Source organism: Solea senegalensis, linkage group LG3, assembly GCF_019176455.1.
Source record: "Solea senegalensis isolate Sse05_10M linkage group LG3, IFAPA_SoseM_1, whole genome shotgun sequence".
Taxonomy (NCBI): domain Eukaryota; kingdom Metazoa; phylum Chordata; class Actinopteri; order Pleuronectiformes; family Soleidae; genus Solea; species Solea senegalensis.
The window spans coordinates 4,873,471-4,890,508 of record NC_058023.1 but is presented as its reverse complement, the minus strand read 5'-3'; the positions used below and the strand labels follow the sequence as shown (position 1 = coordinate 4,890,508).

At 38.7% G+C, this 17,038-nt stretch overlaps 1 protein-coding gene across 2 annotated transcripts; it reads right to left on the bottom strand.

Moving 5' to 3' along the window:
* Window positions 1-528: 528 nt before the first annotated feature.
* On the bottom strand, window positions 529-15,855 carry supt16h (SPT16 homolog, facilitates chromatin remodeling subunit). Of its 2 annotated transcripts, XM_044022044.1 has the most exons (25): window positions 15,414-15,855; window positions 13,485-13,577; window positions 12,586-12,756; window positions 11,801-11,953; window positions 11,148-11,294; window positions 10,888-11,039; window positions 10,313-10,485; window positions 9,575-9,665; window positions 9,418-9,491; window positions 9,189-9,301; window positions 9,008-9,073; window positions 8,500-8,598; window positions 8,392-8,403; window positions 8,021-8,136; window positions 6,745-6,898; window positions 6,512-6,639; window positions 5,238-5,500; window positions 5,036-5,154; window positions 4,093-4,331; window positions 3,195-3,270; window positions 2,935-3,104; window positions 2,712-2,841; window positions 2,482-2,608; window positions 1,808-1,882; window positions 529-1,312 (listed from the first exon to the last, which is right to left on the bottom strand). In XM_044022044.1, the coding sequence occupies exons 1-25, from the start codon at window positions 15,477-15,479 to the stop codon at window positions 1,215-1,217; spliced, it is 3,105 nt and encodes a 1,034-aa protein (XP_043877979.1). In that variant the 5' UTR covers window positions 15,480-15,855; the 3' UTR covers window positions 529-1,214. The 2 variants fall into 2 exon arrangements, with proteins under 2 accessions (XP_043877979.1, XP_043877980.1); XM_044022045.1 differs by lacking the exon at window positions 8,392-8,403.
* Window positions 15,856-17,038: the final 1,183 nt, after the last annotated feature.

Sequence of the window (17,038 nt, the reverse complement as noted above, 5' to 3'; positions counted from 1 at the left end):
GAGGGAAAATAGATCCACTTTCTTTACCTCAAATGATTGCCTGATGTGTTTTCATACCAAATTTTCTTGATAAAAGATTTTCAGATTGTTGAAACTTTTACAAAATTTGAACACAGCTGGTAAAAACACAACAGAGATGCGCAGTGGTACATCTGAAAATTTTTGCTTCTGCGCCGACGTACACGGCCAAGTCGCGACAAAAGATTTGGTTGCTTAGCAGAATTAACCGCAATACTATGCGTGACATTCTTGCGAACTTTTCTAGCGAAAAGCAAATAAGGATACAGGAAATGGCAAAGACCGGTTCTTTCAAAATAAGATGCAAGTTAAAGTTTTTTTTTTTTTAAACGGATACTGCTGCAAACACATTTGTGTAGCTAGAGAAGTTTCGGATTTTTATCCCTTAGATTATTTTAGAGTTTATGCTTTAAAGTATTTTTAAAAATGTGCATATAAAACATTATACATTAAAAATAAGTTTAAAGTTCCAGGTAAAAAAAAAACAGAGCAGTGAAGTCAAAACTACAGTTCCTTTTAATTTTATTACAAAAAGAAAATAAAACAAAAAAACAGGATTTTCAGAATTAAACAGCTCAACATTTTCTACTCAGAATGAACAACAACAAAAAAGGACAGAGAAGAACAAGTGCGGCGGAGACGTGTGTGAGTGTGTGTGTGTGTGTGAGACATAGTTAACCCCATAAAAAATATTTCAAAAATGTTTGCCCCCTTTAAAATAAAAAAAAGGAAAACAAATTTTGAGTTGCGATGATTTAACAAAGACTGAAGAGTGAAACGAAGACGAGGAGAGAGTTTTATATAAAAACACTTGGCAGAGGAAAAACATCGTCACATCTTTTTTCATTTGTTGTTAAGAAACTTTTTTTTTTATTATTTTCATTAAACAAAAATAAACAATTAAAACTCATTTGAACACACACACACACACACGCGCGCACACAAAGCCCTGACTGATGAAACAAAGAATGAGGAAGAAGAAAATGACTCGTGTGTGTGTGTGCGTGTGTGTTTTTCCGCCACATTAACGTCAACACTTCACTGACACACAAATATAAAGGAGCTTCTACGTCTATGTACATGTCATAGTGTGTGTGTGTGTGTGTGTGTGTGTAAAGAGCCAGTCGGGGCAGAAAGGAGGGTCAAGTGTCAGCTAAGTGTTTGGCAGTGTGTGTGTGTGTGTGTGATAAACGTGTTTAGGTCCGTCTCTTCTTCTTGCTCGGTGGCGCCGTTGGTCGTACTTTCCTCTTCCTGTTGGACGTGTCCTCGTCCTCGTACTGACTCTCTTTGTCGGCTAAAAGCAGGAAAGTGCACAATTAGCCACTGGCTTTAACCAAATCCCGCCGTAACTCCTAGATCGTCTGCGATATCTCGGAAATTCAAAAACTATAGACTGGCGATCTGTCCAGGGTGCCCCCACGTGAACCTCATGTGGAGGATAAAGTGGTAGAAGACGGATGGATGTTTACGTATACCTGTCATTACGGTAGAACCTCGGGACTTCTGCGAAAACGACCGACCAATCACAGACAAGATTCACGTTTGTGACTAAACGTGAATTTCGTAACGGTTGAAAAACTGCCAGATATCTTAAGTGCTAAAGTTATCTCGGGGAAAATTATCTTAATTCAAAATAGTTCAGCCCTATCATGCATCCCTAATTCCTGTGAGAGGACCGGTCACCTAAACTTAAAAAATTTAAATACTGAAAAAACAAACAAACAAAAAAAAAACCTTAATTTCAACGTAAAATATTTAAAGCAAAGTCTGTGATGAAGAAAACACAAACCTTTCCTGGCTTCTTCCTCCAGCTCGTCCCAGTCTTTGCCACTTTCCTCCTCACTGCCCAGTGACGCACTGTAATCTACACAACAACAACACACAGTGAGTCGACAGTGACTGTACATTTGTGCTTAATTATATTTTCACAAAAAAAAACAAAAAATACAAAACTGATATTTTCCCTCAGCTCTGCATAGTCCTAAGCAACAATAATAATAATCTTATATGAACTTAATTGAGACCGTGTATGGACATTTAAAGGGGATGGACACTATGATTATAGTGACCTCTAGTGGCACTCGAGAGAAAAACAACGTGTTAAAAAGTAAAATCCTACAGCTCAATGACCAAACATTTGAAATGAAAATAGGCAGGAAACGGTGATTCACATCATTGCGATCATTTCAAAAATTTGGTTTGTATTGTATCAACAAATTTTTACTAAAATCACCAAAAAAAAAAAGTTAGCTTAAATTGTTGCCACTGAGGTTACAAAAACAGTACGTTAATAATATGTACTTAAAGTTTTATGCGTTTAATTTCTAATAAAGAAACGCCAAAAACAACAAAGATGTTATAAGAGAAGACGTGAGGGCTCCCCCTTGTGGCACTGCAGGAACTTAACAGCCCAAAACTCAAAGAAAAATGAAATCATTGACAAAAATAATGACTTAAACGCACTAGAGTCTTCCGTCTCGGAGCTGTAGTCTTCGTCGCTGTCTTCCTCTTCCTCCTCCTCCTCATCTGCAGACGGGTTGAATGTCTCGTCCTCCATTTCCGACTCCGAATCTTCCACCTCTCCCTCTCCCTGGTGGGACGAAAAAAAAAAAAAAACGACAATGTTTTGATTCGGACAAAACACCAGGAAAAAAAAGAAAAGAAGAATGACCGCTTTCATTTTGTGAACGAACCTCGCTGTCCGGGTCCAGGAAGGACCAGCCGCCCTGCTCGAAGAAACCCTCAGGATCGTCCACGATGGTCTTCATGATCTTGGTCCAGTTCAGCGACTGGACTCCTTCCGTGTACTTGATGTCACACGAGCTGAGAAGTAAACAGACAGCGTTTTAAAAAAAAACAACCCATGAGAACCACAGCGACACGGCGGGTTGTCACTTCATCTGGATTTTTTTTTACTTGAGCCACTCCTTGATGGGGTCCAGGGAGTTGACGGGCACGGCGTTGATCATGGTGACCTTCTTGTTGTAGTCCTTGTAGATGATGACCACGTCAAAGTTCTTCAGGTGGAACTGAACTCGCTCAAAGTGAACCAGCTCCACTTCGTCCAGCGTGACGACAAACGGCGGCTGTGCGAGGACACGGGGGTTAACACTTTTACCAGCTGTCCTTCAGAATATTTAAATAAATAACCATGTCATCAATCGTGTGTCGCTCACCCATTCAGTGACGTTTACAAGGGAACTGGATGTGGGTTGTAGGAGGCAGGTACTCCTGTAGGGGGCGCCCTGGAATCTAAAAACAAAGATTTACAAAAATTGGGCTACAGATATTACGAAAAAAATGACAAGATTTTCAGTTAGAAAAATGTGTAATTTAAAAAATTTTGCAAAAATATTATTATATTAGCATGAAGTGAAAAAAACATGTTATTGAAATTACACTAAAAAAGACTTCCATTAGGAAAAACTGTCAAATTAGAAAAACCTGACAAAAATAATTTGTAATTTACTAAATTATGTAGTAGACTTTAGACTAAATATTTGACATTAAAGAAACTGTAACGTAAAAGTGTACGTTACAGTGTAACATAAGAAAAATGTTAAAAAAACAAACATTTGCAATTTACAAAAATGACTTAAGTTATCAAAAATAACACGTTCTTTAGGTTACAAAAAATACTCAAATTATCTGAAACTTAACAAAAGGCTATGATGTAAAAAAAAAAAAAAACAAGATTTGTTTTTTTAACTTTAAAACATTAATAAAAAAAACATCCAAGTAAGAAAATGATAAATCATAAAAGGTCCTGATATGCAAGCTCCCCCTTGTGGCACCAAATGAGACTGCAGTTAATTAATCTAAATTGAATATCAAATAAACCTGATATTCTATTAAATATTAGTTTGAGTGGGTTAAAAAAAAATGAAAAAAGAAGAGAGAATTAAAACAGTTGTCCTTGCTCCATAAAACAAATAAACTCATTAAAACTGAATAATTTTGGTTTGTGGACAAAAACAATCATTCATTCATTCATATCATCATTCCCAGGTTTGATTAGTGCTCGACAACAGATTATTTACTGTGATGAGAGGATGAATGACGGGTTTCACTCACCCCAGGTCCCTGAAGGGAACCTCGAACTCCAGCTCCTCTTTCGTCAGCGTCTCCACCTTCTCGATGAAGTTCTTGAAGGCCGACTTGAGCTTGTGCCTCATCTCGCGCTCCATCTGCTCGGCGTACAGGTCGTCGCGGTCGTGCATGTGTTGGTGTTTGCCCAGATCCGTGGTGATCTCGCCGACCTCCGTGTAGAACTGGACGTCCGTGTGGCGTCTCTTACCAAACATGATGGCGTTCTGGAGAAACAGGACCAATCCAAGTCAGTTTTTTTTTATATATATACACTTTAGTTCTTCCCTTATATTAATAATCAAGTCAAATTTAAGACTTTTTTAAACTAGGAACTGATAATAACACCCATTTCTCAATCATACACGACAAAACATGGAAGCAAATATGAACATAATCATTCACTACACTGATATATTTAATTATGTTAATGGGACATAAATATGTACAAGAAATTGGATGACTTTATGCAAAAACTTGCCATAACTGTCTCCAAAAACACACTGAAATTACTTTAATACATTTTTCTACCAAAAACTAGTATTTTTCATTTCATTTCAGAGAGAAACATTTCAAAGTAAAGGCAAGAATCTTCAAATAATACAGAGGACCTGGAATGACTGGAAAGACACAGGCTCCCCCTTGTGGTACTTTAAAACAACTTATAAGGACTATTTCCAAGTCACGTACGAGAAATACTAACTATGTTTTTATTGGAGTGGATTAGATAAAACAAATTTAATCCCTTTAGAAAGTTCCCTCCAGAAAATTCAATGCAGCAGGAATTTATTCAACCCAAAAATCTTGTTTCTCAAATATTTCCTTTTTTTACACATTGGTGAAATATCGATCGTGACCAGTTATCACGATCCCGATATCTGTCAAAATCTCCTTGAGGAATCGTTACATTTTATTTTCAGTGAGGACCGACCTTGAGGTGGAAGTGCAGAACAATGATCATCTCCCCGTCACACGGCTGGAAGACGGCGTGCTTGATGTTGTTGTAAAGAATGTCCACTTTGTCGCCGCGGACCGACGTGAAACGGAATCCTGTACGAAGACACCAAAAGACGTTAGCGCGTGCGGCCTTTGTGCTCATCAGATTCCAGATTTGCGTTTCCGTTTCCCCTCACCGTTGGTGTGAGCCTCCAGCGAACCCTGCATCCTCTTCTGTGCGATGTTGGGTCTGATGTAAAGGTCTTTGAGTTTGGGGTTGCTGCGGTTGAGGTTGATGACCAGCGAGTCCTGCTTGACGATGCCCTCCTTCTCCTTCTCCTCGGCCTCTCGCGTCTTGTAGCGTTTCTGTACCTCCTTGATGATGCGGAAAGCGTTCTGGAGGTTGGTGGCGGGCACCGACACGTCGCCGGGGGCCTTCAGGTTGGACGCTCGGTACGTGCTGGAGGGAAGCGGAAAGGGACATGAAGGTTATGCCGCGTTTCCATCATGGTACGGTAAAGTTTGGAACGGTAAAGGCCTCGGTTTCAACTGAGAGCCGGCGCGTGGGCTGTGCCCGAGAGATATGTAGCGTGACGGCGTACCGGTGCAACAACGACTAACACGACCCAACAGTGAACAAAGGAGCACATCCAGACAGCGGGCGTTGAAGACACACCGGACGCAAGGAAGTTACGTTGTGGGTCGAGCTCCATCTGGACCACCTCTGGTACCCCAAGGGAAGGATTGGGGTAGGATATTTTGGTAAAAACCGTACCAAACCAAACCAAAACGCGGCTTTATACATGGGACAACCCTTACTGAGGCAGGAGATCAGACTGTTGGGGCAGTGTGTGTTCTGCTCCTTTAAAAAAAAAAGGTATAATTTACTCACAGAACACTTTCAAGAAGGATTTTTTAGCGGAACTTTGAAAGTCTGGTTTGCGCTCCAGAGCTCCCCATCGAGTTTGGGAGTAAACATCCATCCATCTATTGTCTACCTCTTTATCCTCACTGTTGTAAAAACTCACTGCCGACACTCCCTTCCCCTCACCTGGCCATTTGTTTTCAACAAGTCGTGGCGCCACATTAACGCCGGTCAGCATCCGTTTTTCATGCTTCTGTGTTCGCAGCTTGAAGGACGGACAAAAAAAAAAGCCAGTCACGGTTTACTTGTCTGTGGTCCCTCGCTCGGTCAGAAAGACGATATCTCTTCCTCACTTCCTACAACAGTCATCTCTGCCTTTTTTGAACGTCTCAAATAATGCTATCACTGCCTTGGTCTTGTAGCAGGTACCTGGCGAGGGTGTGTGTTTTTTTGCAAGACCTTCTGATTCTGAGGACTCGGTGTCGGTGGCCCTGATCTTGTGAGGCTGAACAGACAGTAGGTGACAGTGGAGACAATCTCCCACTAACGAGCCATTAAACCTCCACAATGACTGATAATCCTACGTAGTTCTGCTTCGAGACTCACATTTCTTTGACGAATGTGGCGTCAGGGTTGGGGAAGATATTTCCTTCCTGTCGCCCCAGGGAGCTGCCAGGGACGTAGAAGTTGATCCTCAGGTAGGTGTAGTCTCCTTCTACAGACATACTGATGTTCTGGACACAAAGGAAACGAAACACAGACATTAGATATTTCAAATTAGTCAGCAATTAACTCCATAACTAAATGCTGGTTGACATACGGCGATAACCTCACTGCACCTTGATGGTTGCGATGTGGAACGGCGTGGCGATACCGAAAACAGGCATGATGACCGTCTCGTACTTCTTGTCGATGAATATCTTCATTTCCCTGATGTCTTTTTCTCGGGGCATCTGAGACACGTTCTTATATGACACGTTGGACTTCTTCACCCTGGAGGAGAAGAAGAGAGCAGAAACTTAAATTTAAAAAAAAAAAGAAAAAAGAACCACAGTACTGGATTCACACGACTGCTCGCTACCGCCCTCTACACACCGTATAACTGAGCCTTAACACTGATTTTATCAGGCATGAGAATGAATCAGCCAAGATGGGATTAGCAACAACACGCATAAACACAGATATGGAGCATAAAAATAAGCTCCACACAAATACTGAGATTAGACATTGAAATAAGCATCAAGAAAGATTCTGAGAGACGTTCAATATATTAATAAATAAATTTATCAAAATATTGCTGAAGCTGAATGAAACAAGTCAGAATTTACAGGAGAAAACCAGCAAGGACGTAAACCTTCGCAAATCTGATGCAGCGCTTTAAAGTTAGAGTCCGTAAGTGTGCGGAGATGCTAGCAATGCCACTTTTTGTCTGTGGCTTGTCCATTAACTTCTGACTTGTCCTGAAGACTAGCATGGGCGCTAACAGCTAGGCAGGTCGGCTCAAGCCCATTCACTCTAAATGAGCTGAAATCAAAAGGACTGGGTCGCGTTTATAATACATATAATACAGTACTGTGATTACCTTCAACAAGAATATTGTGTTTTCATCAGTGTGGGTAAATCTGTCCTTGTGTTAGCGACAGATCCATGACAAATGATTGAATTTACAAGGAAACCCAATCATTTATAATGGGGAAAATATACAAAATTTGATAAATCTCAGTGAAAACTCATCGGATTGGAACAAAATTTGGTGAAGGTATGAAGGATCAAACTCTCTACCATCAAACTAAGTTTACATGTTTCAGTCCCATTGGGCAAGTAAAGATGTGTAGCGGCATTTTAGCAGAACAAGACGTTTGTCATGTTTATGGTAATATCTATAAGCAGGTAAAGTTCTACACAGATCCAGAAAGTTCTTCTGGACAAAATGTAGATCAAAGTCTATCAAGGATATGAAATGGTGCCATGAAAACAAATTACAGACCCGACCTTTACGTTCATCACCATGCTACATGAGAAAAACACAAATATGTCGTCTGTGACCACAGCTAATATGCCGCAATTATTTTTAGTCGAGCTTCCAGCGCCCCCTCCAGGAGCACAGCCACTCACTTCTGTATCTGCTGCTCTCCCTTCTGCTCCGTCAGCCGACGCTTCGCCTCTTCGTTCAAATTGTTGGCCAGCTCCTTCTGGTGGGTGCGTCGCTTCTCCTCCGCCGTCATCTCGTTCTGCGTTCGACAACAGACACAAGTGAGCGACGGCACTTATTGATTTATTTTATTTTTAAAGACAATGAAAAACCACGACACACATGCAGAGAAACGGACACGTGTGAAATCTTTGGATGAATTTGGGGGGGGGGGAAAAAAAACAAACAAATAATTCACACAAAAGAACGATGAAAAATGAAAAGCTTCTCCCATCAGTAAGTGGATATTTACGACTCAGCTGATGAGATTTGAGAAGAAACAACAAATACTTACCTTCCCAAGTAGCTGGTAGAGTACAAAGACATTCATACTCTTAGTTATTAACGCCAGTCAGGGCGAAAAAAATAAAAAACACACGTCTAAAAAAGACGCAACACTCACTCTGGTTCTGTCTGCAAGCAGCGCCGCGCTCCGCGCTCCTTTACCCAGGAGCTCCTCGGCATCGTCGCCATCTTCCTCGTCATCCTCCTCGTCGTCGTTCTGGGGAATAATGAAAAGAATAATTATACTTTATTTAACATGGATTAAGATTAAACCAAGACGGAAAATGAAGCCGGGGGGGAGATACATAACTGGATATTTTAAGGGTGTATCTTGATGCATTCAGATATTAAGCTGCACAGATTGTTTCTCTAGGATAATATATCTATATAATATTAATAATATATCCAAAACATAATATATACTGGATTACAGGATCTTAAAATACAGTGAGATAACACCTGGTTTATTTCTTTGTTGAATTAGGGATATTTATGTGCCTTAGAAATTAGATTTACCTCAAAAATGTCAGTACAACACATGCAAAATCAGTGTGTTTTAACGGATTAACTTGTTTTCTTTATGCAGTTGTTCAAGTAAAGTGGAAATGTTGAGGTAAAACACCGACCTTTAAGAAGATTCCCACATTTTTGATTTTCTTCTTCACTGGCGTGAGTATCGTCGCCGCCTCTTCCTGTCAAACACAAACATTTCAAGAAGTCAACACAACATCAATGTTAATATTAAGAAACTAATGTTAGTTTTTTTTTTCCCCTGACACAAATAACGACTTCCTGAAGTCTTCCTACCTCGTTGATCTGTATCGTGTCGCCGACAAATAAGGCGTATTTTTTCTGCTCCTCTTTTTTGCCCTCTTTGTTCTCCAGGTCAGCGAATCCCAGACTGATGCTCAACACCATTCCTGCCAGAAACACGCTAGCACTAGTTAGGTTCGAGTTACTTAACTCACGCTTAATAAGTCTGGACGTCTGTACCTCGTCTTTTATCTTCACACAACAAAAAAACAAATCACCTCACCTTTTTTCAGTTTGTACTGGTTTTTAGCGTTTAGGACCAAAGAGCCTTCTCTGAACTCGATTCCCATCGCAAAGCTGCAAAAAAACAAAAGCATGAATGACAACGGGAAAGTGAAGGGAGTAAAGTGTGTGAGAAAATGTGTGTGCGAGTGTTTTACCCGAGGTTTTTGGTCAGTTTTGGCACAAGATCCGACTTCTCTTTCTTTACAAACTCCAGAACAGAATTGTAGGCGTCATTAATTTTTACTCCTGTAAAACATGATAAAAAACACCAATAAAGCTTCTCAGATTAAATTAACAACATCCAGAATGACATGGAGCCTGCAGCTTAATCCAATTTAAATTAAAGACTTGAAGATTTACAAAAAAAAACCACTTAAAATTATACCATAATTGTTATTTTTCACAGAGAAAAGAATAATCCAGATTAACATTATACCTACATCCTAAAGCAAATAATTTTTTTTTTTAAAAACTTTTGTGTTGCCTTGCTGTTTGACCTGATGTTACTGCCGCAAGCATTTGGTAAATTATTCTAACAAAATACATACATTTTTGCTACTTTTCAGTTAAAACTTGGGCTGTAGCTAAAGCAAATTTTCATCATCAATTTATCACTCAATTATTTTATTGACACGTTGCTTGGTCTGGAAAATGTCTTAAAATGCTCATCCAAAAACCAAAATTATTCAGTTTTACTTATTTAATATTGAAGATTAAGATTTACATTTACCTTGTTTTTAGATTCATTAATTCAACGCATTTTCAGACTTTTTTCATAAAACCAGTCAGGACATCCATTCAAACAGGATGTCATACAGAAAAGAAGTCTAATTCACTAACTCAACCCCCCACTATTCAAATCTCCCGCGCTGCCACTGCGTCCCTGAACTCACCGTGTTTGAGCTCCTTCAGTAGCTCCTCCTCCACCTGCAACAGGAAGTTGTAGTTATCCTGCATCTCCTGCGGCGGGTCGACCATGAGCGTCCGCACCAAGTTGGAACAGTACGACTTGTAACGGATTCCCATGGCGCAGGTGATGGCGCCGAAGTGAATGTGGTTCTTATCACTGTAAAGGGAAAAAAAAACAAAACAAAGTTCAAAAATGATGAATATATATATATATATATATATATATATATATATATATATATATATATATATATATATATATATATATATATACACATATATATATATATACACACATATACATATATATATACACATATATATATATACATACATACACACACACACATATATATATACACACACACACACACACATATATACACACATACATATATACACACATATATACACACATATACATATACATATATACACACATATACATACATATATATATATATATATATATATATATATATATACGTATGCATGTTTTTTGATAATTTGCTAGTGTTAGTACTCTGGTTATTTTTGAATACAGAGTGGAGCGACGTACCTGACGACGCTGAACTTGAGGCTGTAGTTGCCTCCACTCTGGATGATCGGAGGATAACACATCTCCACTGTAGAAGGATCGGCTCCTCCCAGGTACTTCTTCTCCTCGATGGCCTTTTCTACCGACTCGGCGAGTTTGCTGTGACGCACTTTCTGTTGAGGGAGGAGAGGGATCACGTTAAAAATCTGAATACGTATTGTTATTTGAAATTTTTCATTATCAACAACAACATTCAAGATCAAAATAAACCAGAATCTGACCTCGTCGGCATCAACGATCTCCATGACGCGCTCTTTGAAGAACTTGGAGTAAACCTCGCTGGTGATGGACGCCGCCTTCTTCATCAGGTTGAGCTCGCCGTCCTCCTTCACTGCCATCGTGTAAGCAACCACGGCGCTGATGTCCACCTGGACAAGAGACACAAGTCATTGTCGTCATTATCGGTCAATAACACTGCTCTACACCAGTGTTCCCCAAATGTTCTGTGTGGACAATATAAATAGTGAAAAGACCAATTAGTGTAGCAACTAATTAAATGATTTGTTTCAAAAAGATGATGGGTTCATTTATCAAAGCTTCATTTATGCACATTATTACAATCATACACACAAATCTGAACTAAAAAGGGGAAAAGGAAAATCTGGAAATTAAATTTAGGGACCCCCAAAAAAAGAAAACCTCCCACAAGTCACGACCCATCTGTGGGTCTTAACCCAGACTTTGGGAAGTACTGCTCGACACAGTATTTTGATCACAAAAACAGCATAGCAACATGTCAGTTGCTAGTCGTACTGCTAGCTTGTGTTCTCATTCATGACAATTCAAGGTTGTTACGATTTTAGGATGCCCCCTAAATTTGGAACTTTCGACTTCCCTCTACAACTGGAACGCACCACAAGAGTTGATGTCTCACCTTCTGCAGTCCCTCGGCTGTGATCGCGTCGTTCCAGCTCTTCATGTATTCACCAGGAAACTTGTCTTTGCTGAACACTCCCACTGTCTTTCCCTCTTTACTCCCTCTGATCGCCTCCATCATCTTGTCAAAGTTGGCCTTGTTGCTTTCGTTCTATAAAGAGAGCATATAGATGCTTTAACTGTGTCTGATGAGGATTTAAACAACACATTTATACAGCTTTTGTATTTTAACACAATTTCAACTTTGTTCTGAGGTTTAAGGTGCATTTTACAAACCTGTTTAACATATTTTTTTTAAGTAACATATTTGTACTAGATTTTTAGGTAAATGTTCATATAAAATACATATAAGAGTTAATATGAAAGATACTTTAAACATTTCTGTTCTACAACAGATTACCGTCAACTGTGGACATGACAAGGCTCTTTTTCGACTTTTTTAAACACATGAATTGCAATGTTTTTAATTAGACCTGTGGATTCCTTGTTCTACTAATATTTCAAAATTAGGCTAGAAATCTCACATTAAAGTGGATTTAATGACTGATTTTTGTCAAAAACAAAAACCTGGAAGTGATGTCCACAGTTTGTCAAATAAATCACAGAAGAAAAAACTCTAAAATGTTTTTTTTTAAAAAACTGTGAAAACCAATCTTGTTGTCAATTCAGTGGTAAAACTAAAAATATGTATATTTCAAGAAAAAAAAATACAAAACCTGGTTGGATTATTACTGTAAATGTTTTCAGCTGTTGTGAGAAACAGAAAAAGGGAGTAGCTTTCACCTTTTCTCTGGTGAGCAGAGTGATGGGCGGAGCACCATTGGCGTTCTCGTTGCCCTTGGTTACGGCCACCTGTTTGAGGAAATCCACTTTCTTCTTGCTGGCGAGGAAGATGATTTTGGTTTCGCAGAAAACCATGATGGTGTCAGTCAACTCGTAGCCAAACAGCCAAGTCTACAGAAAGTAAGCAGAACGGGGGTGAAATTATTTATTTTTAACAGCAATTCAACACAATATTCTTACAAATGCATGTGTATAATTTTTCCACATGGATTTTACCAATACTAATAATGAAAATATTTTTCATTAATTAAAATGTCTTTCAAGAAACCCAAGGACACTTTGAAGCAGGAATCTCAATCAGCAAAAATCAGTGACTGGTGTCTGAAGCTAATACTTGAATGCGAGCACAGACAAATTCAATTTAATTTTAAGAAATTCCAGTCCATGTATTATGCACAGGTCAACGTCAAACCTGCGGCACGTGACTGTAAAAGCTTCTTCTCTGGTTTTCAATGAATAGACAGATCATTTGTGTGACAGCAGCACGGTTTCAGGCATGTAACAACTCTTAAATATGAGAAATAGACAGAATGAGATAAAAATTAACCATACATGCGAGTCAAATAAAATATAAAACGTGAGAGAAATAAGACAGCACAAATATTACAATTTAAAAATATATTTCAGGGTTCCCACACCATGGTTTACATCATAGTCAAGGACTTTCCAATGTCTTTCCTGAACTTTAAACTTCACTTCTATCTTGAATACATTTTCTTTCTTGAAAATTTCTTGAACAAAATTCAAGCACTTTCAATGACCCATGTCTATTCACAACTTCAAGGATTTCAAGGACCTGTGGGAACCCTGTTTAGCACACGGCGGTCGAGCATTCTCACCTGTATGGCTGTAGACTTGGCGTAGACGATCTCCTCGTCCACTCCGACAGAAACGACCATGGCATCGACTTTGCCAAACTCATCCTCTCCTTTCTGTGTGATCACACCAAAGATAAAAAAGGTAAAATGAAGAAAAACAATCAAACGGACGTTTTAGGGCTGAATAATAAGTCAGTTATTTGCGCGTTTAAATATTTCGTCAGTAAAATGTCAGTTAAACTTAAAATTTTTGAACGGCATTTCCTAAATCTGGGAATAATGATGTTCTCAAATGTATTGTTTTGCCCAATTTTAATGATTTTCTTTGTTATATGGATAATTTATTTCCCATTTGAGAATCTGAAAAAAAACATTGTAATATGTGTATAAAAATAAACATCTTGCAATATTAAAATGACCTTTCAATTAATCAGTTTGTGTATATATCAATAATTATAACAGATTTTCCTGAATTTAGGGAAAATCTTAGGGGAATTTTAGGAAAACGCCGATCAAACGTTTTCTGGACCAAACAACCAATCAATTAATCGAGAAAATAATGAACAGGTTATTCAGCTTCGAAAATAATCATTAGTTGTCGTGCTATGATTTTTGGAACCTATGCTGGGATTGTTTTCAGTTTGATATTTACTGTGTTATGGATTTGTAAGAAGAACATAAAAGACAAATGTTTTTTAATGTGTATGGATTGTTCTTTAAGTACAATTGGTGTGAAACTTAAGTATTAAATAATGGCAAATGTGTTCAAATTGCAATAATTAACTTTTCCTGCCTAATGTGTTAGGGCTGCAATAACCAATCGATTAATAATCAACCAGAAATTCAGTATAAGTGTTTCTTTGTATAAAAATAGCAACTTGTGTGATTCCAGCTTCAAACATTTCATTATTTTCTGGCTTCTTTGATCCTTTGTGACTGTAAACTATTCTGATTTAATGACGTTTTAATAAAAAACAAGATAAAAAAAAACAGATTACATTGATAAAAAGAAAAGTGTTGCAGGTCTAGTGTGTGAAGACAGCATCACTGATACTGCATCACATGACACAACACAGGAGTTTTCGAAAAAAAAGGAGACAAGTCTCTAGACACAAGTTATAATAAACTTTTAACACGTTGGCAACACGTTAAATGAACATTAAAGCCATTTATCAAAGTGATTCTACTGCATTGTACACCACAAACAACGTTTAACAACTTCTGCACACAAAATAGGACATGATAGACACAAGACAAATGTTAAAAAGGTAGTAATAACATTGAATGTATTGTGATTCAATACATTTTAAAACTCTGAATAAAGTAATATCCAGAACCCGCGGCACATCATGCACATGTTACTTTATTCACATGCTAATTAGCTTGTTAGCATTAGCGAGTAGCGAGCATTACAGGTGTAAACTGACACTTGACATAAACACAGTCAGTGAATTAGCCACATTTGAAGCAAACCAGTGCTGTCATTTGAGGGCTTTTGTAAGTATTTATGTATTTATTTATTTAAAGAACGTGATAAACTGGTGGTGTAGTTGACGTTTAGCTGCTTGGCGATAAACTTACGAGCTAAAAGCTAGCCTGCCAAGCGTGAGGGAAGCTAGCTTGATAAACTATAACGTTCTTGTTTGTTTGTTTGTTCTTTAAATAAATTAGTTTAGGGAGATAATAAAGCGTGCCGAGTCGTGGTAAAATGAGGCACGCGTGTCTCCACGTAGACGCCCCGGGAAGCGTCACTGCTCACGCCGACAACAAGAGTTAACACGCTGGGATGGAAAACGCGGCTACCTCCGTGGCTACAGTTAGCGGCTAACACCAGCAGCAGCAGCAGCAGCAGCAGCACCAGCACCACCACACCAACTTCCCCCGCGTTTAAAAATCAAACCCCCGGGTCACATCAGCTCTAACAGACCGCCGGGGTTTGCTTTTTTTTACCTTCCAGTTGCTGTAGAGTCTCTTGATGCGGCGGTAATACGCTTCCTTGTCCAGGTTTACCGCCATGGTGGCTCCTCCGCAGCGGACTCCTGCTCCCTCCTTCGCTTCACAGCAGCAGTAGGCCGGATGGTGATGAGGATGATGATGATGAGGAGGAGGAAGGTGGTGATGATGATGATGATGATGAAGCGTGTCAACTCTCTACTAGAACGCACTTTCTTCTCTTTGCCCGCCTGCTGATGAAAGATACTGACGTTATCACTACACCGGGCCTCTTCTCCCTCTGAGGAGTTACGTAAAAAAACAAAAAACGACGCACGCACTAATAACCACGCGTCTTCTAAGACAATTAAAATTCGCAAAATTACTTTTAAAAAATCCACTATAGTGTGTCGCCTTTTTCGTCACACACATCCAAGCTCACGGCACTCTGCCCCCCCCCTCTTCTCCCACAGTGCCTTTTTCTCCTCCCTCCCTCTCTCGTTTCCTCAGATAGTCACCCTTTTCTTACAATAAACAAACGCTCATTGAACGCATCACCATGTCAATCACACATAAATTAAAACAATTGGCAAATGCGATTTAATCCACGCGTAATTCACGCTACCAGGTAGGTAAATGTGAGCTGTCTCGTGTTAATATATCATTTCAATGTTTATGGCGTATTGCGATGTCAATTTGTGAGAACAGCGCCTCCTGTCTTGTATTGCCCACGCTGCTTTATTTTCTTTCCCGCCGTGGTGGCTTTTCCCGCCATCGTCATCAAACGGCCCCCACCGACGTCAGTCTCGCGATACAATGTGTAGCAGGTCCCAAAAATCTCGTTTTATTTTGATTATTTTTAGGGAAAAACTCAGCACACACACACATATATATTATTTCTAAATTATTAGAGTTTAATTACTGACGCAGTTTTTGGCAATTTTTACAACTGTGTTGCCAATTGTTTGTCGTGAACAATGTCAATAACGTTTTACTGCAAATATTACTACAGAGAAATATTACTATGCTGCATTTTCATATTTCTCTGAGTGTAGAAGTGTTAAAATTCCAAACTTTCTTAATGTATTAAAAAGAGAAAAAAGATGTTTTAATTGATGAATTAATGTTTTTTGTGTTTTCACATTTTAACAAAGTGGTTCCCAAACTATGGGGCACGTCTGCCATGGGGTTGCAAGATGAAATCAAATACAACTTATATATCAACTTTACTTCTTTCTTGCACAAAATTCAATGACCCATGTTTATTTAGGGCAATTTTCAAAAACTTTTAAGGTCCTTAAATTTTTGGGGTGAAATTCACAAGGCTTTTCAAGGACCCATGGGAATCATTAAGAACAAAACTCAAGCACTTTCAAAGACCCACGTCTATTTAGAGCAATATTCAAAAACATTAGTGACATTAGTTAAGGTTTTCAAGGACCTGTGGGAACCAATGCCTTGTTTAAAGAAAATGTTTATGAACAAAAAAAAGTTGTTTCTTTTTTTTTTTATATATATATATCCCTGTCATTTGTACCAGTTTGTTTATTAAATTACAGAATTATGATATTCAGTTAATGAACATATATACATACAGTACATATGTACACACACACATATATATACAGACAGACAGTAATAAT